General features: G+C 37.8%; 1 protein-coding gene across 7 annotated transcripts in view; it reads left to right on the top strand.

Annotated features, from left to right (window-relative positions):
- Positions 1-14,314, top strand: part of CEP350 (centrosomal protein 350) — a 76,301-nt gene that overhangs the window by 2,416 nt on the left and 59,571 nt on the right. For 6 of the 7 annotated variants that reach the window (XM_037403507.1, XM_037403504.1, XM_037403505.1 and 3 more), the window contains exons 2-5: positions 8,539-8,624; positions 10,296-10,339; positions 11,286-11,400; positions 12,164-12,296. In XM_037403507.1, the coding sequence (XP_037259404.1) occupies positions 8,552-8,624; positions 10,296-10,339; positions 11,286-11,400; positions 12,164-12,296 (365 nt within the window). In that variant the 5' untranslated portion in view covers positions 8,539-8,551. Of the gene's footprint in view, positions 1-5,992; positions 6,089-8,538; positions 8,625-10,295; positions 10,340-11,285; positions 11,401-12,163; positions 12,297-14,314 lie in introns of all 7 variants that reach the window. The other variant, XM_037403503.1, reaches the window with a different exon arrangement.

Genomic DNA, 14,314 nt, shown 5'->3' with positions numbered 1-14,314 from the left:
TCAATCTCAACTCTACCTTAGAAATTTACATCAGGAGCATGACTTTTTTTTATCAGTACAGCAATGCTGTTTGAACTGGCTACTAATGTACATGAACTAATATAATTAATGCTATTCAAACCCGTCTAGGGTGTATTAATAGGAGAACAGGTATAGTGGTTTAATAAAAATAACAGAAGGGTTTTGGTAGTTGAGTGCAGAAAGAAAACCTTTCCAGTATAGTTAATATATTAGGCACATGGCTGGATCACAACGAGTATAAAATTTATCCATAGAACAGATGCAAGTGCTTGGAAGATACATATATCTTTCTCATTGTGCTATTGATGTAATAGACTTCAACGGACTACTGGATTGAGAATAAACTTACTTGTATGCATAAGTTTGAAACCTTTATCAATATACTGGGGAAAGAATAGAGCAAATAAATTAACTAATCAATTATGCGATGTCAGTTGAAACTTACTGAATGCTAACAAAAATTCTGGTGTGTTTTAGCTTCGGAAGAACACTCCTCACTGATGGCAGAATTTCACACTTAGTTCGATCCATGGCAAAAGAGTGTAAAAGCTTAAAAAAAGTTTTTCTCTGATATTTTCCAGTCATTAACATGATGTGTTATGATTGCTAATAGCAAAATACATTAGGTGGAAGTATGCTGAAACAGAAAAGTCTGGATTTAGGGTTTAGTCACTTTAAAGCTTTTAATGGGATAGAATTATTTAAATATGAGAAAATATTTTATTGCTGTTTTTAGCTAGTTCAAGGAAGTGTCTTCTCAGCAGAGTCCTGGTATCAGTCTTTGTAATTCCAGGTCAGAGACACAGCTGGTGGTCACTGTTCACCTTGTCATGGGGTTTTGGTTTGTTGTTTTTTTTTTTCTTTTCACATCTCATGTCATTGAGAAGTTTTTCAGACACTACTTCTGAATGCAATTTCAAAGCGAAGGTGTCAAACTTGAGTGAGTGACATTTGGCATATTTTCCCTGAAGTTTTCATGCACTTTATTCTGATTTGACGAAAAAATAGCCATCAGTCTGTAGTTGACACAGATGCAGATAAAGTTGCTGCTCTGCTTGTATGTGCTTGGTATTGTTGAGCAGTGGAAAGCTGTTGTCTTAGACTCCCAAAATTGGCAGGTCTGGTTCTTGTACTTGGCTGAGAGGATTGCTTGTGAGTTCCATGAAGATTCCTCCGAGTGGACTGTTCCTTGTGAGCTGATACAGGACTTGAAGAATTTGAGCATATTTTGCTGAATGGATTTATTATGGGCTGCAAGAATTGAAATCTTCTACTGTGCAGTTTCTAGTAACTGGAGATGGGACCGAGTGAACTTTTGTTTTGAAGGCCAAGGAAACAAATGCAGGAGTGTTTTATTTGCTCTTGAAATGAGGGTATGTTGCTTATTTTCTTTTCCTTCATAAATGCTAAGGTCTTTGAAGTCAAAGAAAATACAGAACTTCTGAATGGACAGGCAAACCCTTGTGTGCATCTCCTTAATAAACAGATGCATTATCTGTGCCTTTGTACTCAATTTCTTCGTGAACAATGAATCGAGTTTCACTAGCTGTCACAACATTCATTTCAATAGGTTTCCTCAGAGTACCTCCTAGCACGTGATGTAGCAGCGTAAGACATTCAATGCATTTTACTTTCAGTAAAACTGCTAATCCATTTTTAGTGCCAGGGGTTTTTTTCATCACTTTTGCATCACTTGTGATGCATCAGAGACACTTCTGCGCAAGTTGCCATGTCATCTTGTGGCAGAATGGCATTGTAAATGTCCATCCTCATGTACAGTTGGAGAGAATCAGATTGAGAAATGTTTCATTTATAGAAAAAAAATATATATAAAAAATATATAATATAAACTCACTATAGTTTGGATGCAAATTTAGCAGCTGGCTAATGCCAGTGATTTAATCTTACAGCTCTAGGAAACATATTTGTATTTTTCTTCTGTATTTTCTGACATTTGATGGGTGTATGACTGTTGATGTAATTTATCTTCCTGGTTAACAGTTAGAGGTAGTGACATGTGCTTTGAAATTCTTTATTACTTTTCTGTTTGCATGTGTGTTGTATCTTGATGGCTCATTTTTTTTAATAGTACCTCAATATCCCTAAAAGCTTTTAAAATGGTTTTCTAGCTTAAGACAGATCAAATTTTGTTGGTGTGTTTCTTTCACTTTTGAAGCTTTTTTTGGTTTTACTTACTGTTTTCCAAAATCATAGTGATTGGAATGTGAGTTCTGGTATATTTACTGTTTGCATTATGAGACAAAATACTGCGTATTATCAAAACTTTTACTTATTCAGAGTAGCTAACATGCAAAAGCTCCTTGCGAATTGTTGATGTTTGTTACTTCAGATTTGTCTTGCATCAATTTTACGTAATTGTGTCCATTGTCTTTACATACAGCCCCACTCTTGGGGTGCAGCGTAGTCTGGACCGGTAAAATATTTCTAAGTCAAATAGAATTAGCAGCCGGTCAGATTAAATACCAGAAAAACTACCTTTAAAGGCACTCCAAATAGTTTGAACTCACTGACTTTTTAGCTCAGCACCGCTTAAAAATCCTGAGAAGAAAAATCCCCAGCTTTGTAGTAGAAACAGTTTTGGAGGAGCAAAACAGAGATTACAGACTTGAAATCCTGTGGTAGAGAAGTGTTAAGATGAAGATTGTGTCTGTGAAGCATCGTGCAGTTGGAGCTGTACTTGAATTTTGAATATTAACTTCCTTTAAGAACCTTTGCCCCTGAAATACATTTCATTTGAAGGCTTATTATATAAATGAACATTGAAAAAGGGTGGGGGAAGGACCCACCTGATTCTGCTGAGTCGGCTAGAGATTCAGGAGATGTGGCACTTTTTTGACAAATATCTCACGTATTTGTTTGTTGTGCTGGAACTTGTCCTCAGTCCTGAGGAAGGTCAGCAAATCACCTGCATCTAATTGCATTGAGAGACAAAATTTTCTCAAAACATGTTGAGGCCAAAAAACCCCACAACCCAGTATGTTACTGATATATTAAAAACATTTTAAAAGCCCATAAACATAACCAAAAAAAAAAGTCTTAAAACAACATATTATGGATATTTTTAGCTCTTATTTAAGTGGGATAATGCAGTATGGTAAAGGCTTGGATTCCAGAAAAATGAGTAGGTAAAGGTATTTGTATTCCAGACTCAAGCATATCATCATAAATTGTATTCTGTGGTATTTGAGAAGACATGGAAAGTGTTTCTGGCATCTTTAAATAGAAATTCCATCACTTTCAGTGGGCTGGCTCAGAAAAATAGTTTGCTTGACTAAGGTCTGATTGTGTCTGTCCACCTGTGTGTGTCTGTTACTGCCAGTAATGCAGAGCTGTAGCTGCACAGGCAGAGCTCCGGAGGGTCTTTAAGATTCAGAAGTCAACTTTCAATTATTTGTATGTGGAAATGTAAAATATTTTTGTAAACAGGAAAAAAACATCCCTAAAACCTTTTATTTGTCTCAGCCCATTTCCCCTGTGGACAAGTTGTCTGCCCTGTGTGAGTCATGGGTGCAATAGGATACATGGTAGCGGGGTGTATGGACTCCTGTGTTGCCCTTGAGCTCCAGTGGTATCTCCACTGGTAAGAAGAAGGTGATGGGAATGGTTCTTGTTTTCCCCAGTGCCACTCGCTCTCCTTGAGGTAAAGGCAGTAGCAGCTTCAGGCATTTGTTTTAGGGGAACAACCATGGTTTATGATACGCAGCAGCAGCTAGTACAGGACTGGGACTGATCCAGCTGTTCCCCAGTGTTTCCATTCCTTCTCATTCTGCTTGCATGGGGGTTGTAGCTCATGGTATGACGTAGTGGTTACGTTCTTTTTGCTTTAATAGTTTTATCTATTGTCAGACCTTACCAGATTCCCAGTCCACGTTGCTTTACCACATAATCCCATTGACTTTCTGCCTGAATAAGGCATGAGAGACCAAGGCATAAAGAAAGGGAAAGATGGTTTCTTTTATTGGCACTGCTGCCTTATTGCTGGCCTCTGCACTGTGAACCCATTTCGTAGGAAAACCTGCCTCTTTGGGGATTAAACACCTAAGAATATCCCATAGAAGTAAATACTAAGAATTCATTTCTTTCTCTACTCTTAGCAAAGCTTCATCTTTTCTTTAGTGGTATCCCTTGTGTTTTTATAGCAAACAAATTATTGTGGAATACTGTTCCTTATGCATACTGGGGTTTTTTTTCATAACCGCAAAATGTTAGTGAGAATAACGCTGGGTGATCTCTTGCTCACATTCTCTGCCTTCTCTGAAACTCTGATTCAGTTTCCTCTCCTGTTTCTGTGCCATGACTTCCGAGTTTCCTCTTTCCTTTTTTTACTGAGGCTATGCTACTAAAAAAAAAAATCATACTAAGGATACTTGGAAAAACTTTACTATTGGACCAATATACCATTTTCTTCCTTCTTGCCACTCTCTTATGCTGGTTCTTCAAAAGCTCATTCTGTTTCTCTCTCCTTCCTGTCTTTCTCTTCCTTTTTATATCCTGCTTCTCTCCCTGTTTTTCATCTCTTCACATTTTTATTTACCTTTGCTAAGTGCCTTCTACTTCCATAATCTCTCAATTCCTTTTGTCCTCTTAACTATGTTGACTTGTTATTTTGTTATCCATTGTACTTTTCAATGCCATCCTTGGTATATTTGGTAGTAAATGTAGGGCTGGTTTCTCATCTTTTTTATTTGGCAGTGGTTTTTCTTTTTGTTTCAGTTTCCTCCTTCCTGGTGCCTTCCCATGCACTTTCTGATCTGTCTGTTCTCATCGGTGCCTTCCCATAGGAACAGTGTTTGCAGAAGAGAGTGGTTATCATGTCCCCTGTCCACACACAGTGCCCCCACCCCTAGTTTCTTCCAGGAATTTGGAGTATATCCTTTCTTTGCTAGTTTCCTCTTAGGTCTTTATCTGCAGCAGTTCTGCTGTGCCTTCTGTTGTGTATTTTTTTTTTTTGTTTTGTCTTATACACATGTGTAGAGAATGAGATGGGCACTTGGCGTGGGATTGTAATGTCAGAACATAATGGTATTTGTGTCTTAGCCCTTCACCCAAGACAAGGGTTGGCAAACCAGCCTTGAATGAACCTATGTAGTATGTCTGTCTCTACCAGCCAGCAATCAAATAACCAGGAGATCGGTTTTGCCAATTCCCCAGTCCACTTTTTTTCAAAAAACCTGCAGATAACCTTTTGCCATCACTGCTTTCTCCCCAGAAGTTCTTCGGCATTTCATCCATTGAGCTCAATCTCTTCTTTAAGATCTATATTAAAAAGTGATGGATCATTTAGTTTGGTAAAAAAAATCTTTTTGAAGCAGTCATTTCAGAATGTAATTTTTACAATGTGTTTCTTCTTAAAGTTTTTCATGGGACATTGTGACAAATTTTGTATTGATGTAAAATGTATTTTTAAAAGAATTTAAACTTCCTTTGCATAAATTTTTAATTTTAGTATTATTCTCCGATCAATATTTGTTTCAGTGTATTTTAGTGTTTAACTGGTCGACTACGCTGCATACAAGTCCTATAGACAGACATGGTACTGTGTCTTGATTTATTTCTTTTTTCTCCCCCAGCCCCTGGCTGTACCCTTGATAGCGTTAAAGTGTCTTTACTGTCTGGTTTAACTTTTGCAGAGGCAGAGTATTGAATTATACAAGTACTTGTTTTTTGTAGGGTACTGCATATTCATGTAAGCTATAGCAATAGAAAGAAGTTCTTCTAGTAGTCTGTAGGAATTGAAAGGTTGATGGGAATCAACATAATTTGTAGATACGTTTTGGAAAGCTGATAAATTTCTCCCACCCTTCCAAAGGAGGGAGAGGGGGACATCTAAAACCCAAACCCTTACACTTACAAAGATTACATTGCGATTGCAAACTACTGTGGTGTTGCCTTCCTGAAACTGTAGACAGCTCCAGAATGCTCTGTTCTTAGATGTCTTTTTTTCAAACAGCAGCAACCTGAGTTAAGCAAAACTGCTCGTTGGATCTCAGCTGGCTGCACTGATGCCAATAAGAGTCGCATTGTACGCTCGGAGCCGGCACTGCAGGTATTTGTTAGGAGAAATAAAGCAGGATGCTTTGTGATTACTTTGTGGCTTGTACAGAAGGGAGGAGAGGTTGAGTGGCCTTTCCTAGAGGGATGTCATATACTTTTGAACCGAGGCATTGAGACAGAATTATTGACCGTTGTGATCGTCAGCAGACATCTGAGTTGTTAGCAGAACTAAGGTGTTCTCAGAAGTGTGTTCACTGTTTGTCTGACTTACGTTCTGTTCAGCTTAGGTAAAGTGTTAACTGCTTTTACTTGATTGTCAGGGTGAAAGGTATAACAAGCAATTTCAGACTTTTTTAATTAATCTGGTACTTTTCATAGAGAGTTAGGGAATACATAGAGATATTACAATCCTACATTCACAGGGCATCATAAAATAAACTATATAGATCTCTGTGTGTGTAATAATAATTCTAGTCCCTGACTAAGTTCTCCTGTCTGTCCTAGTAATTGTAATGATAAGAAGAAATCCCATGCAATTACGTGAAGAGGGATACTTAATCCCTTAAGAAACAGTTGCTGGCCCAGAAGTTCCCTTATGCTAAATTTACATATTAAGCAGGATTTGTTATGTTTGTGTTATGGCAAGAAACTGATAGTGGTACAGTAGGACATTTTCAGCGGCTCTCAGAATCTGTTCTTTATGGGAAGTTCCGGCATATCTGTTAGTGTTTGGTCTGCTACAAATGTAGAAAACAGCTTTTTGCTCCAGTGATGGAGAAGAGCAATTAGATGATTTCCAGGGCAGGGCGGTGTTGTGGTTTAGAGCATGAATGATGTGAGGCACAAAGCTGCAGTTCTGCATGAATGAGCTCTGCAGCACCTGCCCTAGAAGCAGAATTTTCTAACTTCTATTGGCTCGCTGCCTATAACTAGATTCTTAAAAACCAAAACACCCCCCACTTCTTTCTATAATTTCTGCATTATTGTGGACTTCAATAATATGTGTGTGTGTTTCTGTATGTGCACATATAAGCTCACATACCTTTTCCACGCTCTTTTGAACATATATTTGGATTCTTTAAAGATTAAAGTGAGAACTGAAGGTCTTTTAAAGCCCTGTGTTCTTGTTATTCTTGGGGCATAAGAACAGTTTTGTGGGATAACTTGCTGCCATAAATACAGGCTATGTGACTGAATTTGAGAACCAAACTTCACTGTTGGTCAGTGCAAGTATCCTTAAAACCATATATGATAAAAATCCTTGTCAAAATAGACAGGCAATGATCTGTTCCAGTAATTAGTACCCAATGTTCAGTTTGTGGGATATTTGGTCACCTTTTATCAAAAGAATGACCTTTATATTTGAATGCCCTTTTGTGTGGCACACTATATAGGGAAATGAAAGCAAAATAAATTTTCAGACATTAAGAAAATTAAGGAAAATGATATCTGGGAGTGCATGAGAGAAGAAAATGTGCCTTTATGGCTCTTTCAGACATCCAGAACTTCCTGTATGAATTCTGTGGTCATCTAATTTTTCTTTCCCTAACAGAGAAATGTCCTCAGACTGTTGTGAAGACAGCTCAGTAAATGTGCCACCAGATAGGAGGTCCTTGGTGAGAAGGTAGTGGCAGTATGACTAATCAGAGTTCTTGCTGGCTGTATGAGCTCCTCTTCGCTCTCTTAAACTTACTTTTCTTCTTACATAGCACTTTAAAGTCTGTTACAACTTTACATATGATAGCCCATCTTTTGCAATGAAAGTAATGAGAAATAACTATTTGCATAGATTACCTGCCTTTTCTTTTAAAAATTATATTTCCTGATTGAGTAGCTTTTCTTTTTTTTTTTTTTTTTTTTTTTTTTTTTTTAATCTCCTTTATAAAAAAACTCCTTTGGTAATAGCGGCTGCCTGGTTTGTTACTCAGAGTTCACGCTTTTTCAGTTTCACTGTGAGTCTTGCCTTTGAAGTTCACAGGAAAACAATGGCAGCTCCAGTCCTGTCTGTCTTTCCTGGCTGTAGTGTCCTGCTGCACCGTTCTGTTCTGCCTTTTCCTTTAGCAGGGATAGGTGACACATTCATCTGTCATTGCCAGAACTGGGTATTTTTGCCAAACGTTTGTAGGTTCAAGCCATGCAGTGCTGCCTCTGTTACCCCTTCATGTGCAGTATTTCAGTGTGGTCATCTTCAGACTTGCTGGAATACTCGCGGCTGTGATCTAAATTCTGGGTTTCCTTTTATCAAGCTCACTCTTCTTTGTAACAAGTAAGAACAAAAGCAAACCCTTCTGTATCCACAGAATTACATGGTTTCTGAAAAACTGCAAGTTGTAAACACGTTTGTGATTTGGTGCCCATTTTCTGATCTTGTTCATGATGTGTTTTTGAAATCATATGAGTTGAACGTTCATCTTAGTGATCAAGGTTATGTTCTCTTTAGCATAAGATACATTGGTTCTCACTTTATACTTCTTTGATTCTTACATGACTATTTTTTTGTAGCTAAATTGACACAATGTGGAGCAACAAGTCAAATGAGGTGCCTCTACAAAATCCAAGACATAACCAAAACAAGGATGCTACCAGAGGTATGGACTTTCTCTGTTCTATTGTCTTGTTTGTGAAGATGTTTTATCATGAGTTGTTTGAAACTTTGGGGAGCTTTTATAGAAAGCATTCTCCTGCCTCAATTTGAAAGCTAAGACCATGTGTTATATGGCTTCTTTTTTTGCAGGGGTAGCAGTTTCATGCTTTGGTCTGCAGAGTATTTGCTGATCTGCATTAGGAATTGCCAGCCTATGGTATGGTTGCCAAGATGGCACAGAGACAGATTTATTTTTTTTTTCTGGGTGCTGTAAAGGAAGAACAGTGCAGGAACAGAAACTGGGAGCTGTAGGCTCTTGAAAGAAGTGAGGAAGAGCCTGAGAGGCAGTTCCTCCTGACTCTTCTTCCTCAGTTCCAAAGTGGTGAAGAGCTGAAGACACTTGAATAGCAGCAGTACATTCCCACTAAGGTGACTTGCAGCACTTTTGTCTCCCTGAACTGGAGAGATCCTGTTAGCTTTTTACTGTCATGATTACTCTGTAATTTGGGAAAGGAGGGGGCAAAAAAAAAATTATAGTGCATCCCTGAGAGGAAGAAAGCTGTGGTCTACAGAGCAGCTGAGTCTCATGTTAAGTCTGTGGTTCAAGATCAGTCTTATGATCTACACTATGACAAAACTGGACTCCAGAAGTTATTTTGAAGGTAGAGACAGATTATATATCTGTATCTGTAAGAAGACATTATTGCTGATTGTTTCCTGTCATACGTTCAGTTTCTTCTAAAACTATGTACCTTGTGGAACTGAGGTGTTCTGTAGACATGAATCACCATCTCCTGAAGTCAAAGCAAAGCTGTTTCTGTGCTACTTCCTTGACCCTCTTCCTTTCTGGTGTTGCATTTTACCTCAAATGAAATGGGAAGGTTTTTTACTATCAAGAAAAGGGGTTTTTTTTCAAATTTTTTTTTAAACTTTAGTACTACTACTCTCCATGGTTCTGATGCATAGTAAGGTTTTGGACGTTGCATTGTGTAAACTATTAGATTGGAAGAAACCCATTAGAAACCAAAAGAAGAGGGGAACTGAGGAAGTAAATATTTTTAGAAGAAAATGCTGCTGCATCCTACTGAACTAGCTTGCACATAGGGCACATGATATGTGTTTAGATTAAAAGGCTGAAGCTGATTAGTGCCTCCTGCTTGTTCTTTGCAAACATTGCTTCTATTTTATTTCTAGGGTGTACAGTTCAAAAAGATTACTATTCAAAATTCACGTGTTCAAAGCTTGATTTTTGAGTGGAGCCTTTCAGTGACCATGTATTCATGCTTAGTTTACTGAAGAAGAAAATGGAAGGGGAAAAGAAATAGTTAAACTATAGTCTAATGGGAAAACATAAGATATTGGTGTTGGGGTAGATAACCAGCTTTACTTTATCTTCTAAATATCTTCTATAATTTGTGGTAGATTTGCTTTCAACTGTAATAATGCATTCAACCTAATCTAGTGAACTCATTACATTTTACATTAAATACTTTATTGCTCTGTTAAGATGAGTCTTGACTAATAATAGCCTCTTATAGAGAAGATTTACAGGCTGAACTGAGTCATGCAAAGAACTTGATTAGTGAGCCCATGGAAATTGTTTTGAAGCAATGTTTTATTTCATTGTTTTCCATGTACTAATGAGAAATTTATTTCTTTGTTTCTGCCCTGTAAGATCTAACCGCAGCATGGGCTACTTTTTCGCAGACTAAGGCTGCTGTAAGTACTGATTTTTTTTTTTCATTTTTTTTTTTTTCCTTACTCCTTTTCAAATCAGTTAATGGCTACAAAAGCTGTAACCAAAGTATTATTTTGCTCGGTGATTGTTAAACAAGTTGAAAATAGGGCAAGCAGTTGGAGTACATGCATGCTGAACATGGTTGCATCTTGGAAAAAGTTTTCTACATACAGCAGAAGAAATTTTTGCCATGGCAAGCTTAGTCTTGAGTGTAGTAAAATGTGCAAAGCCTTGAGCGTAATATTACCTTTCTGTTTAAGAAAGAGGTGACTTCTCATTTTTCTGAACACTTGAAAAAACTGTTCTCTCCTGCTTACCCAAACCAGTCAGAAATTGGGACACCACTAGTGTATTTCATAATTTTCCGTCTTTGAGCACTGGAATTGCTGTCTTTCTGTGGGAAGTAGATGCTTAAGATACCATACTAGTTCCTAAAACCTGGCCTCAGTGAAGCCAAGCAGCTTGTTTCTTTGGGGAATTCAGCTCTTTCCTATAGCCTTGTCCTGTCTTTTTTTAATAGCTGAGCATTGGTGTGGGGTTTTACATGTGGAATCTGGTACCATGCTCTCTTTTGAAAAGAGTATTATAGAATTTATTCCAAGTGGAATTAATATTTCATTCAGGCCAAGCATTAAGACTCTGAATGGCATGTTTTTATTCTTTTTTTCACAACAGCCTACTTACAGAAACAACAGTATGCAACAAAACCTGATTTAGATAACCTTTTTAAACAAAACTTCATAATCTGAGGTAGTTTCTGGCCATAAGGCCATACAGTTTTGCAGCATCAGCCTTGTGAAGTTGCTTTTGCCTGCAGTTTTATTCTTCTTGAAAATGGGGGGAAATTGGTCATCTTAGGGGGAAAAAAACCCTGTAGCTTAAAAATTGAAAGCAATATTCTAACTTAACATTATGTTCAAATTCTAGCTGCGTCATATAGAGAACAAGTTGGAAATAGCTCCCACCAGCACAGCTGTATTTGATTCTGTCATGGACGCCAAGAAGCCCTCTGCTAGCAGTAGCAGGAAAATAAGCAGAAAGGGTAATGTATTGTTGCGGACATGGCGTGTAAGGCAGGGGGAAGCCACTGTATTCTGGGGAAACTTGATTTCTCATCCCTGCCCGTAAATTGTCTCCTGCTAATGATCTTTTTTTGTGAAACACTAATTGCCCAGGAGAAAATAATGTTTTCTTCCCTTAGCTTAGGAAGGACGGTGTGCTATCATAGCCACTTGGTTAGAGGCAGTGAGAGAACTCTCCCCCACTGTGAGTGAGCAGTGCTTATCCCATTCCATTACCATGTTTTTGTGGCGGTTTTGGGTAACGGTTGTAGATGCCTATGTTTACACTGGGCTAGCTGTTTATTTTTTTTAATGTTTGACAACTGTTGTGCCCTAATAGAATGCTAAATCTGATGCTTCCTTGATTTCATTTAAGGAGAGCATTTGCTTGTAAGAAATAAGCCCTTATTTTAAATACTATGTAGAGCATTCTGGTAGCGTGCCACTGGAGAACAGACAGATCGACCTCTAGTGGCAACACAGTCAACTTTCACAAATGTAATTACTTAAAATTAATGTTTAAGCATTATTATTTCTCTTTAAATATGCCCATTGTTTCAAGCACTTACCACTTTGCTCCTAGTTGTTGAAATCAGGTTGTTGAAAAAGAGAAGGAGTACTTAAAATGCTATTTTGGAGTCCTGCTCAAATCTAAGAAAAACTGTGTTCTTAATTGTTAAGCCCCAAGAGCTTTCTCTTTCTGGAGAGATGGGTACATAGAGGATTCTTTGATTTCTGCTTCAGCTTCCCGGTCCTCCAGCCAAAATAAATCAAGCAAGGAGAAGTCCTCACGGAGCCCTCTTCGAGTGACCACTCTTGAAAGCAATGTGAAAAAAAGCAATCGTGTGGAATTTCGTGAACCGTTGGCTTCATACAGGTTAGTGCTGGGGCAGCTGACAAAGAAAAAATATGCTAAGATCAGAGTTAAGCGAATAGTGATGATTTTGACAACTCATCAAAAATTGATTTGATTCCTCCCCTCTGCCAGCCACATGAGCAGCATGTGATGTTGGACAGAAGTGTCTTCCTTTTTAAAAAATGTTACAAATTTATTTTTTGTTTAGTGAATATGAGTTTACTAAGTCCAGAGTGTTGAAATGGAGCCAGATCATCAAGATGATGTGGCTGTGGCCTCAGAGATTATCAAGATGATGTGGCTGTGGCTTCAGTGGCCTGATAGGTTTGATAGGTATTTAGTTTCAGTAATAAGGACCAAAAAGAGTGCTTCCTCATGCTTTTCCAGCATTGTTTCATTAGTTCTTCAGCACATGTTCCCAAATGTATTACCATAAGACACTGTAGAGCAAAACCATCTAGTACTAAGGATGCAGTTGGCTTTTGTGTGTGTGAGAAACTCAAATATGAACAGCTGTATTAAGGGGAAAGAGTGGTACAGAATATTGCAGGCCATAGAATGTGGTGTGGCGTGTGAGCAATGAAGGAACGTGTGGAAAGCCTGTTTTTCCTAGCCTGCATTAAGTACTGTAGTGGATATAAGGGGCCTCAAAAGCTTTCAAAAAGAAAGAGAACCTGCAGCAGAAATAAACTAGTTATAACTTGCTGTAATATCAGAGCCTAGAAGACTTGTACCATAACTTCCTCAATTCCTTGTGTTCTATATGTAGCGTGTGTTCTTCACACAGGCATCCCTGATGAGTAGCTTGGTTGGGTTAGTAATAGGTTTTTATTGGATTCTAATGCATACTTTGCATTTTTTTCTGAATGTTGCCCCAGTGAAGTCAAATTGCTGTTGACCTGATTAGAGTGGAGTTGGAAGAGTGTGGTTTTGTTTTTGTTTTGGTTTTGGTTTTTTTTAATTCCACTACATATCTATTAATGATTGTTATCCTAACCTCTTAAGTTTTGGGCTGGGTAATCTTGGGTCAGTTTTGTTAACTGAACAGCTGTGTTGTCTACCTGATCTGGAATAACTTGCATACATCAGTTATTTGACTTAAAAACATGTAGTAAATCTTACAGGCTTCAGGAGAAGAAGAAAATGAGAGCAGCTAGACTTGTGTCATTATATCCAGTCAAAAAGAATAGCCTTCTTACAGGAAGAAGTGTGTGTGGTATTGGGGGAGATAAATTTGGGGATTAACATCAGAGCTGCTATGTTAACACGTTATTCATTCTCTGAGAACAGCCTGTAGTCGATGCTTAAAGTGTGCATAGGAAAACAAAAGCAGATAATGGGTAGAACAATCTGTGTGTGTATTTATATACATTTTTGGTGAAATTCTGTGCAAATAAACCACTCAACTTTTATGTTGATTTGTAATGATTACTACACTATATAACAGGAGTGTGCTACTAGAGAAAGAGAGGTAGACGGTTTTGCAAGTAAAATGCTATGACCTGGCTTAAATGAGTTCTTTAAACATACTTGCTGAAGAAGCAAGCCAAGTAGCTTAGCTGCCGGATTTTCACATCTTCAGCACTTCTTTGGTAAAAATGTTAAATACATTTTTGCCCTAACAACATATGTACCATGAGTCTGTTCAAATATAGAGACTTTTTCTGTGAAAAAATGCTAAGAGAGCCTTAGTTTGTTGAATTATAAGCTTTCAGTAAGCTTTACATTTGTTGCAATACAGACAGTTCACTCTGAAATTCTTGTCAGGGGCTTGCCTTTTTAATGCTAAATACAGGGCAGGGTTTTTTGGTGCAGTTTATTTGTTTTCTCAGCTAGTTAATGTGCTGTCAAGGAGCTCTGCATGTGTGCATTGGTTTGTTTTAGAGGACATATTAATTATGCTTAAGTTTTACACTTGGGTTTTATTTAAATCTTCTTTAAACTGAAGGGTGACATTGCTGCTTGCTGATTTTCTACATGCCCTAATTTCAGCTCTTCAACTTTATATATAGTCCTGTTCAGACAGAGACTGCAAAGAA

The sequence above is a fragment of the Falco rusticolus genome, chromosome 11 (genome assembly GCF_015220075.1).
Source record: "Falco rusticolus isolate bFalRus1 chromosome 11, bFalRus1.pri, whole genome shotgun sequence".
NCBI classification, from domain to species: domain Eukaryota; kingdom Metazoa; phylum Chordata; class Aves; order Falconiformes; family Falconidae; genus Falco; species Falco rusticolus.
The sequence above is the reverse complement of the archived record's forward strand: the minus strand, read 5'-3'. Positions and strand labels throughout refer to the sequence as shown.